The 23,713-nt window shown below is 40.4% G+C and overlaps 1 protein-coding gene across 2 annotated transcripts in view; it reads left to right on the top strand.

Annotated features, from left to right (window-relative positions):
- Positions 1-23,021, top strand: part of LOC132566558 (uncharacterized) — a 33,208-nt gene extending 10,187 nt beyond the window's left edge. For both annotated transcript variants that reach the window (XM_060231720.1, XM_060231719.1), the window contains exons 3-12: positions 14,069-14,102; positions 14,583-14,731; positions 15,228-15,309; positions 16,095-16,275; positions 16,765-16,832; positions 17,180-17,256; positions 18,077-18,177; positions 19,590-19,684; positions 20,062-20,193; positions 22,694-23,021. In XM_060231720.1, coding sequence (XP_060087703.1) covers positions 14,069-14,102; positions 14,583-14,731; positions 15,228-15,309; positions 16,095-16,275; positions 16,765-16,832; positions 17,180-17,256; positions 18,077-18,177; positions 19,590-19,684; positions 20,062-20,193; positions 22,694-22,833 — 1,059 coding nt within the window. In that variant the 3' untranslated portion in view covers positions 22,834-23,021. The remainder of the gene's footprint in view (positions 1-14,068; positions 14,103-14,582; positions 14,732-15,227; positions 15,310-16,094; positions 16,276-16,764; positions 16,833-17,179; positions 17,257-18,076; positions 18,178-19,589; positions 19,685-20,061; positions 20,194-22,693) is intronic.
- The last annotated feature ends 692 nt before the right edge of the window (positions 23,022-23,713 follow it).

The following is a 23,713-nucleotide window of genomic DNA, read 5'->3' as shown; positions in this document are numbered from 1 at the left end:
TTCATCTTGAGGCCCTTAAAGAAGCCTGGGATAAACCAGCCTCTATTCCTCCTACATCAAAACGTATAGAGGCTCTATATTCCTTTTTAATCACCCTGCACCGAATTCGATGATCGTACACTCATCATCCAAGTCCAAGCAGACTCGTCATCCTGTGCCACCAGAAAAGGAGGGAAGAAAACTTGACACACTAGGTAGGAAGCTCTATTCAATATCTACAGCCACGGCTAAAATAAATAATTACCTCGCTTACTTCGCTGCCTATTCATATAACATTTCATCCCAGCTGAGTACCCTGGTACCATTTTTACCGGAAGCCTCCCAGAAGCAAGCTGCCAAACTCTTACATGAGCTTAACCGTCTGAGTAGACAACAAATCAATACTGTATGACACTCTGTAGGTTGCTCCTCTAGGTCCATGGCGGCTGCGGTGGCACTACGCAGACATGCTTGGTTACGCTCATCAACCTTGCAACCAGACATAAAGTTTAAGATTGAAGACCTTCCGTTTGACAGGCAAGGGCTTTTCAACGCAACCACTGATGACATCCTAACTACAGTGGACGATAGCAGAAAGAGAGCAAAAAGACTGGGAGTTAATCAGCAACAGCCTCAACCCAATAGACAGAGACCATGGAAGACACCGTTCTACAAACGTCCTCGTTCTCCAAGGCAGTCAGACTACTGGAAGCGTAAGGCACCTCCATCTAAACAGCCTTTCCACCAATGCCAACGACCTCAGCCAACCAAGAAGACTGCCACTACTACAAAGCAGTCTCTTTGACTTGGTTACCCTGCTGCCACCACCACAACACTCGACTGCCTCCAGACTCCAGACTCCTCCCCTTCTTTCCTGCATGGAAGTCAGTAACAACAGACTCTTGGGTTCTAAATATTATCCACAAGGGCTACTCCATAGAGTTCATTTCGAGCCCCCCATAGAGTTCATTTCACTACTCCATAGAGTTCATTTCATATCTACCCCCCCCCCCCCGGCTCTACAGGAAGAAGTCACCACCCTACTGGCCAAAGAGGCCATAGAGCCAGTCCCACCACAATACCATTGCACGGGATTTTACTCCCGATACTTTCTAGTCCCGAAGAGGGATGGGGGACAGCGTCCAATATTAGATCTTCGCGAACTCAACAAACACATACAATACAAAAAATTCTGCATGATCACCTTGCAGTCTATTCTACCACTCATCCCCAAGAATGCCTGGATGGCACTCATCGATCTTCAGGATGCGTACTTTCATCTCACAATCAATCACTGCCACAGAAGATTCCTCAGGTTTGCAATAGGGAACGAACACTATCAGTTCCGAGCACTAACATTTGGCCTGTCCACAGCACCAAGAACCTTTACAAAATGCATGGCAGTGGTTGCAGCATTTCTTCGTCAACAAAAGATTGCCATTTACCCGTATATAGACGACTGGCTTATGGTGGGCCATTTGGAAGAACAACTCAAACAGGATATACTGATAACTCTAGAACTCTTGTCAACCCTAGGGTTACAAGTCAACCACCAGAAGTCCCAACTCTTACCAACACAGGACATTCAATTTATAGGGGCATGTCTCTCCACGGTAGACCACAAGGCCTACTTGCCAATAGATAGAGTTGCCAACATCCAATCGCTGGCCAATACCATAATATCCCAACCAATCCAGACAGCCTTTACCTTCCAGTGCATGTTGGGTCTGATGGCGGCAACAACCTCAGTTCTCCCTCATGCGAGACTCCACATGAGACCCTTGGAACTTTGGTTCATCTGATCGTTCCACCCTCAGCGGCAATCTCAACGAACCTTGCTGAAAACCCGACACATCCTACCGCCATTGGAGTGGTGGACAGTACAAAAACACCTGCTCACAGGGATGCCATTCCTAAAACAGTCTCCATCAGCCATCGTCACCACAGATGCCTCGAGGTGGGGGTGGGGAGCCCAACTCGACACACTAACAGTGCAAGGACAATGGACAGCATACGAGAAATCCCTACACATCAACTGCTTGGAACTCCTAGCTGTCCACAGGGCACTCAAGTCGTTTCTACCATCACTTCATGATCGTCACATACAAGTAACATCGGACAATGTGGCGACTGTGTTCTATATCAACCGACAGGGAGGAACCGCATCCACCCGCCTCTACAAGAGAGCTCTAGATCTTTGGTATTGGAGCATCGCGCACGACATACATCTCACAGCGGTGCACCTGCCAGGGGTCCAGAATACCCAAGCAGACACCCTAAGTCGGAAACTAGTCAACGACCACGAGTGGACGATCAAGAGACCATATCTCCTACCAGTCTTCAACCAATTTGGATTTCCCCTCATAGATGTGTTTGCCTCTCCAGACAATGCCCAATGCACCCAATTCTACATGCGGGGACCCCCTCTACACGATCTGCAGGGGATGCCTTTCTTCAACATTGGAGCGGTCCACTTCATTTTCTGTTCCCGCCCATTCCACTAATAACACGGGCACTTCAGAAGATCCAACTGGACCAAACCAACTGCATACTGATCACACCATGGTGGCCCTGCCAGCCTTGGTTTACAACCCTGCTCTTTCTCTCCAACAACATATACCACTGCTTTCCTCAAGCATGAGACCTCCTGTCACAACAGATGGGCAAAGTCCTACATCACGACCCTTCTCGCCTCAGATTGACCACATGGAGAATCAATTTCTAGACTTTCCTGAAGAAGTTCGACATGTCCTGCTGAACACCAGGAAACCATCAACCAGGAAGTCTTACGCACTGAAGTGGAAGTGGTTCACTGAGTACGCCACTCATAGGAACTTCCACCCTGCATCATCTTCGATATCACAGATCCTATCTTGTACTCTCTCCCTCTCAGAATCCGGTCTTACGTATTCGTCACTGAAAGTCCACTTAGCAGCCACCTCAGCCTTTCACCAACAAATAGAGGGGTGTACAGTGTTCTCGCACCCCGCTACAAAATCATTCCTCAAAGGGATCCTCCACCTTAGACCACTGATCTGTCAATTCTACCCTACTTGGAGTCTATCTCTAGTCCTAAGCCAACTAATGAAACCCTCTTTTGAACCGATGGCGTCCATTCCACTACAACTTCTATCATGGAAAACAGCACTGCTGGTGGCGATTACATCTGGCAAAAGGGCTAGTGATATATGTGCTTTTAGAGCAGATCCTCCCTACACTGTCTTCCATCATGACAGGGTAATCCTACGACCCCAACTTCCTTCCCAAAATTGTGTCACCCTTCCACTTACAAAAAACGACAACGCTACCATCCTTCTTTCAGAACCCCACGGATGGGGGCCAAAAGATTCTACACAATCTCGATGTACGTCAAGCTTTGGCATATTACATAGACAGAACAGGACCCTTTCGCAATGACTCCAGACTTTTTGTATCTTACGGGACTCATAGAAAAGGGCAAAGACTCTCTACCCAGAGACTCTCTAAATGGCTGGTGGCTGTCATTGTACTGTGCTATCAGCTAGCTAAGCAACCAGCCCCAGAACACTTAAAAGCCCACTATACAAGAGCCCTTTCTACATCTGCTGCCTTCTCCAGGGGCATGCCTATGGAAGACATCTGTGCGGCTGCAGTTTGGTCTTCTGCATCCACCTTCGCCACGCACTATGCGATAGATGTACATGCACGGCAAGACTCGTCTATTGGACAGGCTGTACTCCGCTCCATCTTAGACTGAAGCCTACAGTCTTTCCGCCGGTAAGTGGACACTCTTGACTGAATTGCATGCATAACCTCTGAAGTTTTCTTTCAGAAAAGCACCCACCTCCATGCAGTTTAGCTTATCAGTCACCCATGTGTGGGACTGCACAGAGACCACAAAGAAGATAAACAGGTTGCTTACCTGTAACTTATGATCTTCGAGTGGTCATCTGTGCAGTCACACACGCCCGCCCATCCATCCCCGCTGCTGTTCCTTAAGTTTATCTACACCCTTGTTGGCATTATACAGCGGTGTGAAAGAAACTGGGTGGGTGGAGCGCCTTCCCCTCGCTCCAGGCATGCGCAGTGGATGCCTGCTCCCCAGAGCGGGAGGGAACGCGCGTCAAAAATAACGCCTAAGGCTAGCTTTGAATTCTCCGAGGTCGGGTTTGTCCCAGCAGGAAAACCCATGTGTGGACTGCACAGATGACCACTCGAAGATCATAAGTTACAGGTAAGCAACCTGTTTTTTCATTTTCTAGGTATGTCACTGTTTCTTTATTCTGTAGTAAATCTTCATTCAATCTCTATCTTCTCAACTTCTTAGACAATTTTGTAATCCACATTATTGGGTTGTGATCAGCCCTAATTTTGGGTAAAATCTCTATATTCCTTGTTATAAGTCCTAAATCTTTAGTGCCCCACAACTTGTCAATTCTGGAAAAAGTTTTATGTCTTGCTGAAAAAAAGGTATAATCCCGCACCTCAGGGTTAAATTTCCTCCATATATCCTCCAAATTTTCTTGTTTGACCAGTTCAAAAAAGGACTTTGACAATTTTCCTTCTTTGTTATTCCCCCCCCCCCCCCCAGATCTATCCAAAGAGTTCTTCATTGTTCCATTAAAATCTCCCATTATCAATACTTGGTCATACATCAGTTCATCAAATTGTTGCGTCATGTCTTAAAAAAAAATCCTTTGCACCATTAGGCGTATACAATCCCAATAACAATGTTTTCTTTGCATTTAATATTATTTCTACTGCTACAAATCTTCCATCTTTGTCTTTGAACAGTAATTTTGGCTCCAATTCTTGTTTGATATAAAAAATCACTCCCCTTTTCTTCTGTTCAGCCAATGAAAAAAATTCTAACCCTAATTGTTTATTCCATAAAAATTTGTAATCCTTTTGTTTAATATGCACTTCTTGTAAACAAAATATATATCAATTTTGTTTTTTAATCCAATGAAACGTTGCCTTTCTTTTTTGTGATGAATTCAGTCCATTTACATTCCAAGACAATAATTTGTAATCCATGGTGCACATTTATTTTCTTCATAAAAACTACACAATTCCTGTACATTTGCGATTGTGATTCTTTTCCCCTGAAGTTCAAAGCTCAAACCTTTGAACTTCTGTTATCTACCTAAACCTCATTTCATTGTCCCGTAGTTTTTCTGTCAGTTTTTTATATGTTCTATCATTTATCACTTGCCTTGGCAACTCCTTCATAATTCTTACTCTGCTGCCTCCCACTATCAATGTCTTTTCAAAGTTTTTACTCATGATCTTTCCCACCATTTTTTTTGTCATGTATCTTATAACAACATCTCTTGGTAGATTATTTTTCTTGGCATAGAGTGAGTTCACTCTATACATATAGTCATACATATTTTTAGTCTCTTCAGGATCTTCCTCTAAAAATTCTGCAATTATTTTTATTATATACTCTTTCAAGTCACCATCTTCCTTTTCAGGTACTCCTCTCAGATGTATCTGAGTCTCCATCAATTTGCAGTCATGGATTGTCACTTTTTCTTGTATTTTCAACAAGGTGGAGTTATGTATTTTCATTCTCCCTTCTGCACTTTCTTAGATGTTTCCTCTGTCTCCTTCCTGAGATCTTCCATATCTTTTTAAATTTCTTCTATAATTTCTTTTTTTGATGCAGTTATCATCTCTTTCATACCTTTCATCATTCTAGCCCCCATTGCCTCTAATTGGTCCTGCATTTTCTCCAATGAAGTGGCCCTTGTACGGCCTTGCTTGTGTTCTGACATTTAGAAACACCGAAAATTTTGATCTCACCACTTGAAATTTAACTATCCAGTTCAAAAGATTAGAGCTTGCTTTTTACAACAAGCCTAATTTTACTGTCCTCAGAGCTTCCCAGACCAAAATATTAATTTTTAAAGTTTTTAAATCCTTCAAAATGGCAATTGCGACTTTTTACTGCTCTCTGCAACTTTTTTCCCCCTTTTCTTTTAAAGATTTCTAAAGTCTATTACAAACAATATGTCCAATAGTATTTATCCTCTTCTTATCATCTCAATTAATTCCAACAATTTTTAATGTCCCGAACACTTTAAAAACATTTTAATTTTGACCTCCAAGCAATGGCCGCCGATGTTTCTCAATGGTGTTATAATCCTAGAGTAGGCTTTTCTTCCTCTGCTTCCTGCTTTACTTGCCACCAAATCCCGTTTCCACTGGTAAGGAGATCTCATGATGCTTGACGTACTTCCTGTGTTGACTGCATATGCTGCAGGTCTATGACGATGGTGCTCTTTTTTCAAAACCGCAAGTAGACCAAACAATAAATTCCTTTCCACTTTTTAGCACTGTCCTTTAAATTTACAAAGTCCAAATTTCACCTCTTCCTCCCTTCTTCTTCTTCCAAGCTTACTAGATTTCCATTTCCCACCTTCTGAGTTTATTCTGTTTAACCGTAAAGATCCCGGAATGAAAGATAAGGTGCTGGTTATCACCTTTAAAGCCCTATATGGCTTGGGACCTGTCTACCTGAAGGACCGTCTCTAGAGCTAGTTTGGTGTAGTGGTTAAGTGTGCGGACTCTTATCTGGGAGAACCGGGTTTGATTCCCCACTCCTCCACTTGCACCTGCTAGCATGGCCTTGGGTCAGCCATAGCTCTGGCAGAGGTTGTCCTTGAAAGGGCAGCTGCTGTGAGAGCCCTCTCCAGCCCCACCCACCTCACAGGGTGCCTGTTGTGGGGGAGGAAGGTAAAGGAGATTGTGAGCCGCTCTGAGACTCTTCGGAGTGGAGGGCGGGATATAAATCCAATATCTTCTTCATCTTCTTCTTCTTCTCTCCTCGCATGTTCTCCAGAGAGTACTGAGGTCGGGATCACAAAACTTCCTTACTGTCCCTGGGCCGAAAGAAGCCCGCTTGAAAGCCACAAGAGAAAGGGCCTTCTCTGTTATGGCCCCTACATGGTGGAATCAGCTACCGGAAGAGGTGAGGGCCCTGCGGGACCTTGTTCAGTTCCGCAGGGCCTGTAAAACAACCCTCTTCCGGTTAGCCTACACCTAGCTTGAGAATTTTAATGCAACCTGCCAGATCTCTGTATATATTGGAATATTTATTAATTTTTATGGTTTTATCTGTTTTATCTGTTTTAAAGTTATTCCCTTACATGTTTAAATATTGTTTAATTTATGTTGGATCTAATGCTGGAAGCCGCCCTGAGCCACTTGTGGGAAGGGCGGGATATAAATTCTAAATAAATATAAATAAATAAATAAATAATCATCTGTACCTTCTCTACCGGTTATCCAGATTCACACCGTTCTTGCGTTGCTTTAGATGTTTAACAAAGTCCAAGAAGGTTAGATTCTGTCAAGCTTATGTCAAATAAATGACTCTGAGAACTTCTGCAGATGATGAAAATGCAACTCTTCTTCGAAGACCCCTCAAAGCCTCAAAGGAGCCCCCCCCCAGTAAATCTCTTCAAAGTTTCTTGTGCATATCTTGGACTAATCTCTAACTGAGAAAAGTAGGCAGTAGGCATTAATTTGCCTTCCACTACCCCGAACAGAAGTTCCAGCCTGCTTCCGTTATGGGAAGCAGCTCAGCTCGACATTTTTCTTCCCCTGAAGTCCCTATTTTTTTTCCTACTTTTCTATTTCTTTGCTTTCCACTGGCTTATTTAAAATATTGTTGAGACTTCCGGGCTCCGTCATCTTGCCGGCAGAGGTGTCTGCAGATCACTCTCCTGCAACACCTCTGATCCTGGCTGACGGAGGGGTGTCACAGAAGTGATATCCCCCACAGGAAAACCCTGTTGGGGTTTTCCTTTGGCATGGGGCTTTTGCAATGGGACTAGGAGTCCACCAGTAGTAGCTCCGATGTTCTTTGCACGTCCCAAGGCTCTGCGGCCATGAAAGCTGGAGAATTATCAGCAGAAAAGGATGAACGCCCGACTGCTTTCTCACTTTCGCTTCCTTCAGTATGCCTTTGAAGTAGCGTCTTTCTACTCCTAATGTGGTAATTCTGCTTGACAAGTAAGTGACTTTTCACACTGCTAGCAATGGGTCATGTTTGCATAATAATGAGAGGTTGGCTCAAAAAGAGAGAGAAGGCCTTGTAAAGTTTTTGAGCAATCTTAAATACTGATAATCATCGAAATTGGACTGAATACAAAGAATAAAAATGACCCGGATTATAATTGGACATATGTTGAAAAGACTGTGATTAGGCTGCAATATGATCTGAACGTATACGAGATGTATTTTGGAGAGATCTGTCTCTGTCACCTCTTTCTCTTTTGCTGTAGCTGCCATTCCCTTTCATTTTTCTCTTGCTTCTCCTGAGTCCTTGCCATAGAATCATAGAGTTGGAAGGTACCTCCAAGGTCATCTAGTCGAACCCCCTGCACAATGCAGGAACCTCACAAATACCTCCCCCTAAATTCACAGGATCTTCATTGCTGTTGTCATAACTCTCATTTGGAGGCTCCAGTCGTAACTCTTCCAAAATTTTCAAGGCCCCTTTTAACGAGGTAGCCACATAAGTTTTATTTTCTCTTTGTATTATTAGTTTAAAGGGGAAACCCCAACGATATTTTTTTCTTGGCCTCCTGTAGTTTTTTTGTAGCTAGTCTTAAAGCACATCATCTTTTGAGTGTTTCAGAGCTTAAGCCCTGCATAAACAGCACTTTTCTTTCCTTATAATTTATGGATGGGACTTTCCAAACTTGTTTACGGAAATGGTCTTTCATAGCATATCGTGTAAAACACACCACAATGTCTCTGTGAATTGAGGTATGTATCCCTCTTGGAATTGCAATTCTGTGAGATCTTTCGAGATCCATTCTGCTTGGGGTGGGGGTCGGTCTGAAACCATTAAACAAGTCAATGAGAAATCCCATGATATCATCTCCCTCAACTTTCTCCTCCACCCCACAGATATGGATGTTTATACGATGATCTCTGTCTTCCCAATCTGCTAATTTAGTCTCATAGTTCTGATTTAACTCCAGTTTCTTAATTTTGTCATGCTGTGCTTTGCTTATATCAAAAGGTTGTTTGGCAGTCTCAGCAACATTTTTAATATTATCAGGTAGTTCTGTTAATTGACTGCCTATGGGTTTTAATAAGTCCTTCCACCCATCCATTAATTCTTGCTTTAAATCCTTTTTAAAAAGGAATAGTGTTTTTTGCATACTTTTAAAGATGATTTCAGCTTCACTGTTTTCTTTCTTTGCATCTTTGGCAGCCATCTTATCTCTTTTCAAAGAGACACAACAAGATTTATAAAACAAAATTAAGAGATCACAGAGTCCAGCATTAATCACCAGAGCCAGACACCACCCAACTGGAAGTTCAGTCTCAAATATTCCCAAGATTCCATCTTTATTTCTTTGTTTACATTAATTGCCCATTTTATCATCTGAGATTTCACTACTTCATCTTCTGTAGACCATTGTAAAAGTAATTTGTATACTTTTGAAATTAATTTCTCATTATCTCCAAGCAAAACTCTTTCCATTTCTGTTTGCTCCTTCCTTATTCCTTCAGTTTTGATATCATTCTCCACCAAACTTTTTATTTGTTGCATTTGAAACCAATCATACTTGTAACTCAGTTCTTCTGCAGTTTTCAGTTCTATTTTTCCACTTTGTATTTTTAGTAGCTGATTGTATGATAGCCGTTTTCTTTGGCTGTTTTAGCCATTATCTTTATCACTTCAGCTGGCACTATCCACAAAGGTCTCCTCTCATCACCATATTTCTTATACTTTATCCATACATTTAGTAGATTACTTCTTATATAATGGTGAGAGAAAAGGCCATCCATCTTCTTTTTTCCATAGTATAAGCATGAATGCCAGCCAAATTTTTTTCCATGGCCTTCCAACATTAAAAGTTTTTTATTTAACAACGTTATCCATTCTTTCATCCATACTAAACAAACTGCTTCATGATACAATTTCAGATCTGGTAATTGGGATCCACCTCTCTCTTTTGCATCTGTCAAGATTTTCATTTTAATCCTTGGTTTCTTCCCAGCCCACACAAATTCTGAAATTTTCCTTCACCATTTATCGAACTGTTTAGCATCTTTCACAATGGGAATAGTTTGAAACAGATACATTATCCTTCGTAGAATATTCATTTTTATTGCAGCTATTCTGCCCAGCAATGACAAATTGAGCTTATTCCATTTTAGCACATCTTCCTCTATTTTACGCCATAACTTCTCATAATTATTCTTAAACAAATCAATATTTTTCATTGTTATCTCTACCCCTAGGTACTTTGCCTTAGAGGTAACTTCACAGCCCGTTAGTCTTTGTAATTCTTGTTGTCTATTTATCTGCATATTCTTACACAAAATTTTAGATTTTTCTTTATTTATGTAAAGTCCCGCCAACTCCCCAAACTCTTGTATTTTCATTAATAACAAAGGTGTAACTTGTATGGGGTTTTCATTTATAAACGTTATATCATCAGCAAATGCTCTGTACTTGTAGGTATAGCCTTTTATTTGTAATCCTTCTAGATCTTTTTCTTCTTGAATCTGCATCAATAAAATTTCAAGAGTCATTATGAACAACAATGGTGAAAGCGGGCAACCTTGTCTAATACTTTTGCTGATTTTCATTTCTTCTGTAAGATCTGCATTCACACACAACCTTGCCCTTTGTTCAGAATATATTGCTTTTATCATTCTTATAAAGCTTTCTCCAAGCTCCATCTTATCCATTACTGCAAACATAAAGTCCCAGTTTAAATTGTCAAATGCTTTCTCTGCATCTGCAAAGAATAATGCTACTTCCTTTTCTGGATGTCTTTCATAATATTCTACAATATTTACAACAGTTCTGATATTGTCTCTTATTTGTCTTTTGGGAAGAAAACCAGTTTGATCTTCCTTTATAAAATTTATCAAATATTGTTTAAGTCGTTCTGCCAGAATTCTTGTAAATATTTTGTAGTCGTTATTCAAAAGCGAAATTGGTCTGTAGTTTTTCACATTTGTGGCATATCTATCTTCTTTGGGTATCAAAGAAATAACGGCTTCTTTCCATGTATTTGGTACATTCCCTTCTGTTCTTATTACATTCATCAACTTCTGCAATTTTGGTACTAATTCATCCTTAAAAGTTTTAAAATATTTAGCTGTATATCCATCTGGCCCGGGAGCTTTCTCATTTTTCATCACGTTGATTGCTGCTTCAATTTCTATTTTTTCAATTGGGTCATTTAAGACTTTTCTCATATTTTCCGTTAGGGGCTCAATTTTTAATTTTTGTAGATATTCATCTACCTTCTCTCTCTTTACTTCAGCACCTTTAAACAGCTTGGCATAGTACTTAAAAAATTCTCTTTTTATTCCCTCTTGAGTAACTACTTCTCTTCCATCTATCACAATCCTACTAATTATTTTTTCTCTCTTTTTCTTCAGTTGCCACGCCAAATACTTTCCCGTCTTATTTGCTCCTTCAAACATAAGAACATAAGAGAAGCCAAGCCTTTTCAGATTCCATTCCACTTCTTTAACAAATGTCTCAACTGAGTTTGAAATATTGAAATTTCCCTTAGAATTTTCTTTTTCCCTGGTCTTTTTTTCAGCTCCCCTTCTTTTTTCTTTATTTCATTTTGAATATCCAATAATTGTTTTTCCTTTTTCCTTTTGTCTTTATTGTTCAGAGTAATCAACAACCCTCTCATTACTGCTTTATAAGCATCCCAGACCATCTGAAAGTCAATGTCTTCTTTATCATTCACTTGGAAAAAATCCTTAGTTTCTTTTTCTAGAAATGCCACTGTTTCTTTGCTCTGTAGTAAATCTTCATTCAGTCTCCATCTCCTCAATCTTTTAGACAATTTTGTAATCCACATTATTGGGTTATGATCAGCCCCAATTTTAGGTAAAATCTCTATCTTCCTTGTTATGAGACCTAAGTCTCTAGTTCCCCACAGCATGTCAATTCTGGAAAAAGTCTTATGTCTTGCAGAAAAAAAAGTATAGTCCCGCACTTCAGGATTAAACTTCCTCCATATGTCTTCTAAGTTTTCTTGTTTAACTAATTCAAAGAAAGACTTTGGCAGCTTCCCTTCTTTCCCATCGCTTTTTTCCCCTCCAGATCTATCCAATGAGTTCTCGACTGTTCCATTAAGATCTCCCATTAAGAGTATTTGATCATAGTATTTGATCATAGGTCAACTCATCCAACTGTTGTATAATGTCTTTGTTGTATAATGTCTTTGAAAAAAGCATCCTTTGCACCATTGGGTGCATGTAGTCCCAATAACAACGTTCTTTTCCCATTTAATATTATCTCAACTGCTATAAATCTTCCATCTTTATCTTTAAATACTAACTTTGGCTCCAATTCTTGTTTAATATAGAAAACTACTCCCCTTTTCTTCTGTTCAGCTAATGAAAAAAATTCCGTTCCCAATTGTCTGTTCCATAAAAATTTATAATCCTTTTGTTTAATGTGTACTTCTTGCAAGCAAATTATATTACAATTTTGCTTCTTGATCCAATGAAATGTTGCCCTTCTTTTTTGTGGAGAATTTAGTCCATTAACATTCCAAGACAGTAATTTGTAATCCATCATGGTGCAAATTCTTTATTTTCTTCAAAAAATCTACTCAACTCCTGAGCATTTGTAATTGTAACTTTCTTCCCCTGAAGTTCAAAACTCAAACCTTCGGGTATTATCCATCTGAACCTCGTGCCATTGTCTTTCAGTTTTTCTGTCAACTTTTTGTATGTTCTCCTGTCGTTTATCACTTGTCTTGGCAGCTCCTTCATGATTCTCACTTTACTGCCTCCTACTATCAGCGACTGTTCAAAGTTTTTGTTCATGATCCTTCCCACCATTTCCTTTGTCCTATATCTTATAACAACATCTCTTGGTAAATTGTTTTTCTTGGAAAAATTCTATGAAACTCGCAACATGTCATAGTATTAAAGAAAACTGTTTTAAGATGATGTATAGATGGTATATGACTCCAAAAAAATTAGCAGAGATGAACAACAAGATGCCAGATAGGTGTTGGAAATGTAAAAAGCATGAAGGTTCTTTCTACCATATGTGGTGGACTTGTGAAAGGGCTAAAATGTTTTGGCAAATGATTCAGCAAGAGATTTCTAAGATTTTGGGATATGAATTCAATAAAGTGGCAGAGACTTTTCTGCTGGGATTACAAATGGAAAAATTTCCAAAAGAAGACAGAACTTTAATATGGTACTTGCTCTCAGCTGCTAGGACATTGTATGCGCAGCTGTGGAAGCAAGAAAAAATACCAGAGAAATGGGATTGGATTACAAAAGTTATGTCATGGAGTGAAATGGACAAATTAACAAGAAAATTAAGAGGCTATGATTTGGAACTTTTTAAGTTGGAGTGGAAGAAATTCAGAAGATACGTAGAAAAAGAGTGGAAAATAAAAGGACATTGGATAATCTTTGATAATGATTAAGGTTTTTAAAATAAGAATATAACTGTTGGTTGTTGTTGTTTTTTTTCCTTAATAGTTAAGTGTACCTTTAATATTTGTTTCCTTTAAGTAAATAACACTGGCGGGGGTCAAGTAACGGGGGGAGGGGAGGGGGGAGGGGAGGGGGGAAAGTAAGATATGGGGTAGAAAGTTTTTTCTTTTACTTTAAGTTTTTATAAGTTGTAGAGATAGTTTTGCTACCATTTGTTACTAATAAAATTGTTTATTAATGCCAACTGGAAGTTCAGTCTCTATCCAACCAGAAGAAATTTCAAAGAATTATCCTATCATCTCTGAAGCAATTCTTTCCATGAAGCCATTGATCATTAAGGGTTTTTAAAAAGAATGTTTCCTTTGATCTTCATTCAGCTAATCTATTGAGTGACAATTGCTGATAACACCTGAAAAACATGGCATTGTAAGTCTGTGCTGACAGCATGTATATATTTTATGCACATTGAAGGTGCTATATTAACAATAACAACATATTTTGCCTTTTGCTCGCTGTTCTCCCTCAGTGCATGTTAACTTGGGTTTATTGAAAGGTTCCTCAGAGGAAGCAATGATTAGAGCTATGTCTTCAAGTGCAATAGTTGAAACAGTATTATTTCATCTTTATTCTGTTTCTGTTATAGCATCGTCTGAACCCAGCCAGTATAACTTCCAAAGGTAAGAATAACTGGCTTGTACTAGGTATTTCTAAAGCACAGAAAGAAAACATCTTTAATGCCTGTAGTGTCTGAAGTTTCATGCTTGGTTTGTAAATCCCTGTTGCTGGAAATTAGATGGAAAAACTCTTAACTAATTTTAGAATGTGAAGATAGTGGGAGCAAACAATAAGGTAGGACATCCCCTTCATTGAGAGATATCTTACTACCTCCTGTAGGAAACTGAATGTTGAGCTGGATGGATGAGCTTTGGTCTGGTTCAACAGGATGTCTCTGAATGAAAACCTGTAGAATAGCAATGCCTGTGGATCTGTTGTTCATGTGGGGAACATAATCAACTTTGCTTTTAAAAACTGAAAATTAACTCCCATTCTATAGTTCTTTGTAGTGGACATTAGTTGAGGCAAATAAAGTAGAACTCCAGTTCTTGATCGTTTCCCTACTCAGCAGTTTGCCACATCTGTTGCTTTCCATCATACAGCTGGTTTATTGCTGGACAGAATAAACCCAGAGAGTGCTGTTCTGACTGAGCCACCACCCTTGCATATCACATGTGCTGCTCACCACTGCTGTAGAATGGCCACCGAGGAGCTCTCAGCCATCAGCAAGCAGCTGCATTCACAAGCCCAGGTAATCATCACTGTCATGGCTTGGTTTCTTTGTTATGGACTGGAGAGTATTAGTGCAGTGGAGGGGGGTTATTATGCTTGTGCACGTGTTTGTTCTCTCTCTTTTTTCTCTCCCCCCCCCCCTTTGTGTACCTTACTCTCTTGTGGGGAGTTGTCTGAAACTTGGAGGATTCAGACTTAAAAAATTGAATAGCTATAAATAATAATACATTCAGCTAAAGCACATACAAAGTGTATCGTATAAGGATGATAGTGACACATTATTGTTTCTGCCTTTCTGCATGACTCCCCTTTTAAGATTTCTTACTGGGGGCCCTATGCTCTTTGGAGAAAGGATGGGATATATTCTCATCAAGTGTGTTCAGAAAAGGTATACATATACTCTCAATTGTCCTTAGGACTGGCATTGCTGATCTTTCATGTTTCTCATCTAGATCTTGACAGCCCCCTAGTCTGTGCTTTTGCCATGACTCTGGTTCTCATCTATTTCTCTCTAGGTCATAGAATCCCTCACTCAGGCTATACATCGACTGAAACAGGAGAAGGAACTGCAGCAGCACAGTATCAGTCACCTAAAGGGTATCAGACATTTGTCCTGTTCTGCCATCTCTTCATCAAAGCTTTCTTCCTCATTTTGACTATTAGAGCTATCTTTGAAACAAATATTTAGTTGTAAGCCCTAAGGAGCAAAATGTTCTCCTTTTACTACCCCAACATAGAATTTGACTTGTCAGAATAATAATTGGCTTCCTCCTTTACATTCACCAAGCAATTTCACTAGATCAGGCCTCTGTAGCATAAGGCTCCAGTGCTAATTGCATCTTGGAGAATTTCAAATGTCTGCTTTTTACAGACTTTTCCTGTATCTTAGTAGGAATACAGGGAAGGCCTACACAAACCTAGCAAAGGTGAGGACTAGGTACTGTCTCTATTGTGCCTGCTCTGTCTTAATTCAGAAGCATACAGTAACACTGCACCAGTTTTTTCACCTGTTGTAGCTAACTTGCAATGTAGTTTGGCCCATACGTGAAAGACTTCATTGTATGAGTTGCTCAGAGATTGAAAGCCTTGTTTGTGGGTACCATCTAACTCTGGGAGGAGAAGTAGGGATAATTTGGGCAGGAAGCGGCAGAAATGGGGTAAAATACAGAAGAGAGTAAGATGGTACCTCTAATACCTGAAGTACGAGGACACAGTTGAAAGCTGATTCTGGTGCCAGATGGGAACAAATACCTCTCCAGCACTGTTATTGAGTGCCTTGTATTAATATTAAAATGGCTGTTTCCCTTAGCCTTTGTCCATTGTGCAAACCTAGAGGGATGTTATTAGCTAATATTTTCCTCCCACGCTGCTTGTGATTGCAGAAGAGGTGGATCGACTGCAGCACAGCCCCCATAGTGGCTTGGAATTGGTGCTGGGACAGAGTGTGGAAGGGCTGAAGAATGAACTTCATAATCTTCAGAAGCAGATGCTTCAGCAGCCTGATGGTGATTGCACCCATGATCTGTATTCCAATCCTGCCATTGTGCAAGATATGTTGGAGAGGTTAGCATTTGGGTTATCAAACAAAAAGCAATTTGACTTTATCCACAGTTAGTATTAGAGAGGAATGGGGCTATCTAATGATAGACAGAGGGTATTGCTTTTTTGGTACCATCTTCAAAAAACCCAAACTGATGAAATAATGCTGGGTTCATAGCACAGCATGTGGAATTAAAGCACAATTTTTAGGCAGTATGGTTGGTATGTGTCAATTTGCATGAACTGAATTACTATGTGAGAAATAAAAGTTGCTGCTGTAGCTGCCACTTGAAATTAGTCATCCAGAATTGTTGCCTCTTCTGCTCATTTCTAGGCTATGGGGACCCAGATTGGTAGTATGGTTGACTTTTAGTTTGTTAACTCTTCAGGCATCAGAATGGCAATCTTTTTGCTACATTTCAGGACATATTGACAGTGTTTGAAACATCAGCAGAATCTCTAGAAACTAATTGTGATCTAGTTACTAATGGTCCTATTTTATATTTTCTTTAGCAAAAAAGTCCTGTGGCGAGAGTATGAGTCCATCAGAAGAGAGATGGAGCAGCTGAAACAAAAACTTGGTGATATTCCTGCACTCTTCACTTCTGTCCTATGATTATTATTGAGCTAGAGAGCCCTTGCCCTGTAGGTCTGATGGGGAAAGGGTTAAGATGGATCCAACTTCAGGAGAGGAGCTGTGGCTCAGTGGAAGACCTTCTGCTTGGCATGCAGATCCCATATTCACTCCCCAGCATCTCTAGTTAAAAGGACTAGGCAGTAGATGGTGTGAAAGACCCTGAGGGACCTGACACCCTGGAGAGTCGCAACCTGTCTGAGTAGATAGTACTAATCACAATGCACTGATGGTGTGAGTCTGTATAAGAGCTTTATGTATGTGTTCAATGACATGGCTTATTGTATCTTGTAGATCAACAAGAGGAAGATTTGTTCAATCAGGTGTCTGTGACTCATGAGATTAGAAGGACTCAAAGTCAGTACTGTAAGGTAGGGTTTTCAGAAAGTTGCTTGCTGCTACCCATTAATTAGTGTGCTATGGCCAGCACATAGAGGGATGCAATACCTCTCCAGTGTGTTTATAATTTAGTTTAGACAAGACAGGGGTAAAAGGGATCATAAGAAGACAAGTGAGTAAGGCAAAGAATTGGATGATGGTGTAGCTAAAATTTGAATGACTGTAACAAATGTCTGTAGTCGCTTTCACTTTGCTGCACTCACCTAGTGCTCTTATTTCCACTCTCTAATTACTGTTTTTGTAATTATGAAGGCACAGAACTGCATTGTAGCCTCCTTCAGTCCCTGTGCACCCTTTCTGCAAGCCATACTAGAAAAGAAAGACAGTGAGGGAGGGTGGCAAAACATATGCACAGACTAAAGCAGTTGCTTGTCTCACTCCCACTCCCCCCGTAAAGGACAGGGCATGTGCAGCCTCTTAAATACCACTGGTTCTCCAACTGTGCTAAGGCATCTATCTGCCTTTGTGGCCCTCTTTCAAGGCTAGAATGTTATCATGAAGACTGCAACTATAGGCCACACTGTGTTTCCTTGGCCTGGGAAAGATAACACATTGTGGCGGTGGGAGGGTGGACACAGGTGTAGTTTGCCACTCTCCTTTTTAATAGGCAGTGGCTGATGTTCCCAAGAGGATTTCAGTGAGAAATTTGCATAGTTCTATTTAACAGTGATTGCTCATAAGATTTTGAGAAGGAGAGATCTGATGGAAATGCAGTTCATTGTTTAAAAAACCAAATGTTTTTTTTTAAATTGAGTTACAACTGGAGTCGTCCATGTTCATTCTTGTTTCTAGATGCTGGAAGATCTGATGAACAGTCATAAAACTCAGATTCAGGATTTGGACAGAGCTAGGAGTGAGACACAGGGCACTCAGCAGGAACTCAGTAACGTCAAGTAGGGAAACCTGTGCTATGCTTTATGTGCTGCAGTGGGCAAATGTGTCTGTGGCTCCTGATGTCAGAATTCTATGCAAGTCCCATAGTGAATTTAGGATTCAGATGTACATGTGTACTAAATTGTGTGTCTCTGGTTTGTCTCATTCAGAAGAAGGCATGAGAGACAGGGGAAATAGCATCTCAACTTTATGACAGGCAATCAGTCCACTAGAGGGTCTGTTGTTACTATAATATCCTTCCTAAAATTGGTACTAAGTGGTGGTGATCCATATGCTATCACTCCAGAAGTTTTCTGACTTGTGATCCATACTACTCACTAAGTTAGACAGGGATGACTAATAAATTGCCTGCCTGGAGCTCCTCATGTTGCCTCAAACCCTCCATTTTTATCCATTGTGGTGAAGTGTTGTCATGCCTCTCTCTCTCTCTGTAGAATAGGTCATTTTTGCAATTAACTGCACTATACCTTGGTTTCACAAATGGATTGGCATGGTATATGTCTTTGGAATTAATCTCTTGAGCAAAGAAGTGTCTTTTGCTCCACCAATTGTCATCACCCACATTAATAGGACAGATAGTGAATCAGTCACAGGATGGTTGATTGAATCCAGAAGAACTCATACTGTATTTTCTCTCTAGTTGCTCTTTCTCTCAAAATTATGTATTATTCTAAGCAGGCAACACTTCTGCAAACTCATTCTGAATCTGTTCTTCAAGTAAATCCAGTTGTTCCTTGTCATTCACTCACCAATCATTCATAGGAGTTGGATTTCACAGAACTTTGATTCTTTCTCTGGCTACATGAACCTCAGGACACTACTTGTTTCACTGTGTCCTATGTATAATTGATTGTATGCCTTCCCAGTATCCCTCAGAATCTGTCTATCTGCAGTGCCTGCTCCCTTACAAACCTACCTGACTTCTATCAACACCTTCTGAGGTCCTGTTTTAGGTGCCTCTGCCTCCTGAAATTAGATGGATAGCAATCCAGGATGGAGACTTCTCACTCATGGCACCAAAACTCTGTAACTCCCTCCCCAGATAGAGTTGCCTGTCTCCTTCTATTGCCATCTTCTTCCAACAAGTGAAGACTTTTTTATTTTGTCTGGCACTCCCTGGGGATCTTTCCTTCCTGCCTTGTGTTTTAATTGTTGTGAATGTCTCTTTTTATTGTATTGTGTATGTGTTTTAGCTTGATTTCAAATGTCTTAATTAAGATTTTGTTTTAAAAGTGTTTAAGATGTATCTTTAATGTGTATATTTTTAATTTGTTAACCACCTTGGTGGCCCTAATCAGGGCAGAAAGGCGGGGTATAATTTTTGTAAACAAAACAGAGTTTTTGTCTTCTCTGTTACTTCCCTTGATCACTGATATATTTTTCTTGAGTTTTTTACATTTGTTTTAATCAGATCCACAGTTATCAACCTAAGAGAACAAGTGAAAAGTCTGCATGCTGAGGACAAGCTAAGTGCTATGCCACTGAGGAAGGAAAGCATTCATCTGAGTAAGTGCTGGTTCTTAGAACATCCTGTATGGAAGTAATATCAGGTTAGGAAGGAGTAGACATGGTTGAATGTGAAATATGGCATGAATGTGCATTCAGAGTACATGATTTGACAGCAGCTACCATCTCCAGTTAAAATGTGTAATGGAGTAAGCTCGTAGTGCACACTCCAAAAATGTCTAGAAAATAATAAAAATCTAAAGGGGGGGAAAGGGAGAACATGCACAAAGTTTCTCTTGTACATACAGTTTGCTCAGGCCATTAGAGCTTTGTACAGTTAGAAGGGCAGCTTTTCAGTTGATGTTGCTGGTGGTAGTCACTGGGAAACTGGGCAATGAGCTGGTAGTCTTCCTAATCTTTGGCTGTTTGTCTCCTAGAAAAAAGAAATGGATTACTGCATGACGATATTTTATCATCCTTTCTGTGTGATGATTCAGCTTCCGAGCTAAGTCTCACTGATGTCAGCTCAGATGAACTCCTCAGTGAACAAGAAATTGCAGAACTTGCTGGTGCGTCTTGGAATAATTGGAATTCTCTGAGCAGCATTATTTCTTTTCTGTAAAGATGGAAGGATGTTCAGGCCTGGAATCTTTGATGTGGATCCTCTTTACTAGTTACCTTGTAATGGGGGGCAACTTTGTATTTTTTATTGTTACTTATTTAACTTCTATCCTTTTCTACCCCACAAATGGGCTCAGGGCGGCTTACAACACAACAAGAAACAATGATAAAAACAACAATTAAAACAAGATGACATTTTTATACAAGTGAGCCAGTGTCTCCTATGACAATGGTAGATGAAGAAGAAGAAGAATTGCAGATTTATACCCCTCCCTTCTCTCTGAATCAGAGACTCAGCAGTTTACAATCTCAATCTTCTCCCCCCACAACAGACACCCTGTGAGGTGGGTGGGGCTGAGAGGGCTCTCACAGCAGCTGCCCTTTCAAGGACAACCTCTGCCAAAGCTATGGCTAACCCAAGACCATTCCAGCAGGTGCAAATGGAGGAGTAGGGAATCAAACTAGGTTCTCCCAGATAAGAGTCCACGCACTTTACCACTACACCAAACTGGCTCTCTGGATAGATGGCCTGGATTTATAATTTGTAATCAGATAGGAGGTACCTAAAATATAGTGCCTGATAGATAATAAACAGTGTCTGAGAGGCACTGAGCAGATACCAAAAGGCAGGGGAGGCCAAGATGGCTTAATGCTTGCTGTGTCACCCAAAGGCTTGGCGGAACAGCTCTGTCTTGCAGCCCCTACAGAACTGTAGTAGCTCTTGCTGGGCCCTGATCTCAAATGGGAGCATGTTCTGCCAGGGTCAAAAAAGCTTTGACCTTCGTTGAGGCTAAGCAGACTTCTCTCAGGCTGAGAATTATCAGGAGATGTTGACCTATGGAGCACACATGGCTCTCTGGGACACATATGAGGAGAAGCAGTCTTGCAGATATGCTGGTTCCAGGCCATGTAGGGCTTTAAAGATCGATATCATAACCTTGAACCGGATTTGGTATTCAGTTGGCAATCAGTGCAGTTGGTGAAGCACCGACAGGATGTTTGCCCATAGAGGTGTTGCTGTCACATTCTGCACTAGCTGTAGTTTCCATATCAAGTTTGAAGGTAGCCCCACGTAGAACGAGTTACAGTGATCCAACCTGGAAGTGACCATTGTGTGGATCACTGTAGCTAAGTCCTGATGTGAGATAGGGAACCAGCTGCCTGACCAGGCAGAGATGGCAAAAGGCCAATCTGGCAACTGTAGTGACCTGGGCCTCTCACCCTCAGTAGTTTTTTCTCTGACAAAAATGATGTGATGCAGAAAAATGTTTGTTCAGAGAACCTGTGCAATGTCAATCACAGAATCCACAATGCAGCAGATTCTATTTTTCCTTTTTAAAAGGAGGTTCTGGCCTCCATGGTTGTGAAAAAGTTTTAAAATATGAAGGAGTCTGCTACAGTTTCAAAAATCAAAAGAATGCCAGGCAGGGCTTCTACTTTTTGTGTAACTTCTGTTTATCCTTATGGTTTATGCAACCCAGTTCTATATACACTTACTCAGAAATAAGTTTTGCTGAGGTTAAGAGACTTACTCCTTTAAGTTTTTTTCCATAGGTTTGGAGCTTTACTGCTTCAGTCTTGCAATTTCATGTCAGCTCCCTCAGTTATTTATTTTTTTTAGTCCTTCCACCATTCTGTAGAAACCTAATGTAACAATGCAAGGACCTGGACCAGATTGATACAGCTGTTTCTTGTTAAACCAGTAACTGAAGCAACTGCCTGGATCATTATCTAAAATTTTATCCATCATGAAACCCATGATACAGGATAAAAGCTCTTCGCGTGTGCGTGTGTGTGTGCACATGTGCACACTCACATCTGGTTTTATGCCCTCTTGATATTCTTTGCAGTATTCCCTTCACATATTTGTTCCTGGAATTTCAGTTTTTATTATATCAATTAACCATGTATGGGGAATAAAGAGCTTAACATTCTATTCAGGGAAACTCACACCCTTCTTGATTAAGATGCTTAATTATTGTGAATGGTATTTGGAGAGGTTGGGGTGGTCTGTTAAAATATTTTGCATTCTCATTTTTCTTTACACAGATCTTGCCAATTCACTTTATGTGAAGGAGCCAATACAATCCAGTTTCTAATAGATCTTTCTTTGGACATTCAGGATGTTTTATGCACCTTTCCTAGAATGGCTTCATGGAGTCGTTTTGCCCTAAGCATTTGAAATTTAGTACATACTTATGGTGGTCATATGATCCTTTGAGTTTTCCAAAGGGAAACAAGTTATAGTTTTGTTCCTACATGGTCTTCTGGAGCTCTTGATTATTGAACTATTTTAGCATCACTTGCAATAAAACATAAAGGGCAAAATGCTGATTTGGTGATGAGGGTGTGTATTCTTTTTGTTGGCCTTGATAGCAGTGGTGGGTGGTGGTTATGTATTAATCCAGGTCAAAGCAATGGGCTGATTGCTCTGATTTGTATTTTTAGATGACAAGGAGATTTCCATACGGAGCTTGGAGATGGAGAAGAGCACCTCTGGAGGAAAGGCTGGTAGCATGTTAGAGGGAGCAGAACTTAACAGTGGATTGTCCAGTAGTCTGTCTGAGCTGAGCTTGAGTGACATGTAAAGCTTCACCAAAAGACTGGCTCATTATTTCTAACAAAAAAAAATTAAAGAGAGGAAAAACTTAGGGTCTGCTCTCCTGTATGCTTTTTGTACAGATGCAACCTGGGGTAGAAAGGGGCATTAGCTTGGTGTGTAACTAGAATGATGTTAATACATTAAAGAATGATGTGGGGGCTTGAATCTGTTCAATAATGTCTGTGTCTGTCTTGTCCAATGGCTTCCTGCTTCCTTTTCCAGAAAAGAACAATTATATTGTTGTTTCCTCTATGTGTGTTTTTAAGGGAAAGGAGTAGATGTTAAACCTTTCAAAAACTAGTAATTCGTAATATCCATATTTTGCTGTGTTAAATGAATGCACAGTTTAAGATCAGAGTTTGTTTCCTTGTAAATCAGACTGTGCAGTGGTCAGTTCAGACTAACCCACCTGATTGCATTTCTGTCAGTCTGTTTCACTGTGTCCACAGAACATCTTCCTTTCCTTGTTCAGCACTCTTGCTGCCAAATGAGGAGGGAAGGAAGCAGTATATACTTGCTTCTTCAGATGGACTAAATTAGTTTTATTGGGCCAGTGAGTGATCTCCCATATGTACTGTCAAGTGACAAGCAGATTCTTATTGCTGTTGGATGTACATTACAACCCATTAAAATGCTTTAGGGGCATGCCCATAGTGTCTTCCACTTTGGACCAGGAGGGGGATATTTAGGAAATCTATCCTGTTTATGCACATGGAATTGTTGTGCTGAGGAAGGATGAACTGTGGTCTCTAGCTCCCTAAATACATATTTGCTTGAGTGATGGTGTCACTTCTGAATTTTTTATCAGGTTGGGGGGGGGAGGTAGTTTCCTATGTAAAAATGTATGGCAAAATGACACTAATCAG

This window comes from Heteronotia binoei, chromosome 2 (genome assembly GCF_032191835.1).
Source record: "Heteronotia binoei isolate CCM8104 ecotype False Entrance Well chromosome 2, APGP_CSIRO_Hbin_v1, whole genome shotgun sequence".
NCBI classification, from domain to species: domain Eukaryota; kingdom Metazoa; phylum Chordata; class Lepidosauria; order Squamata; family Gekkonidae; genus Heteronotia; species Heteronotia binoei.
Note: the sequence above shows the minus strand (reverse complement) of the source record. Positions and strands in the feature narration are given on the sequence as shown.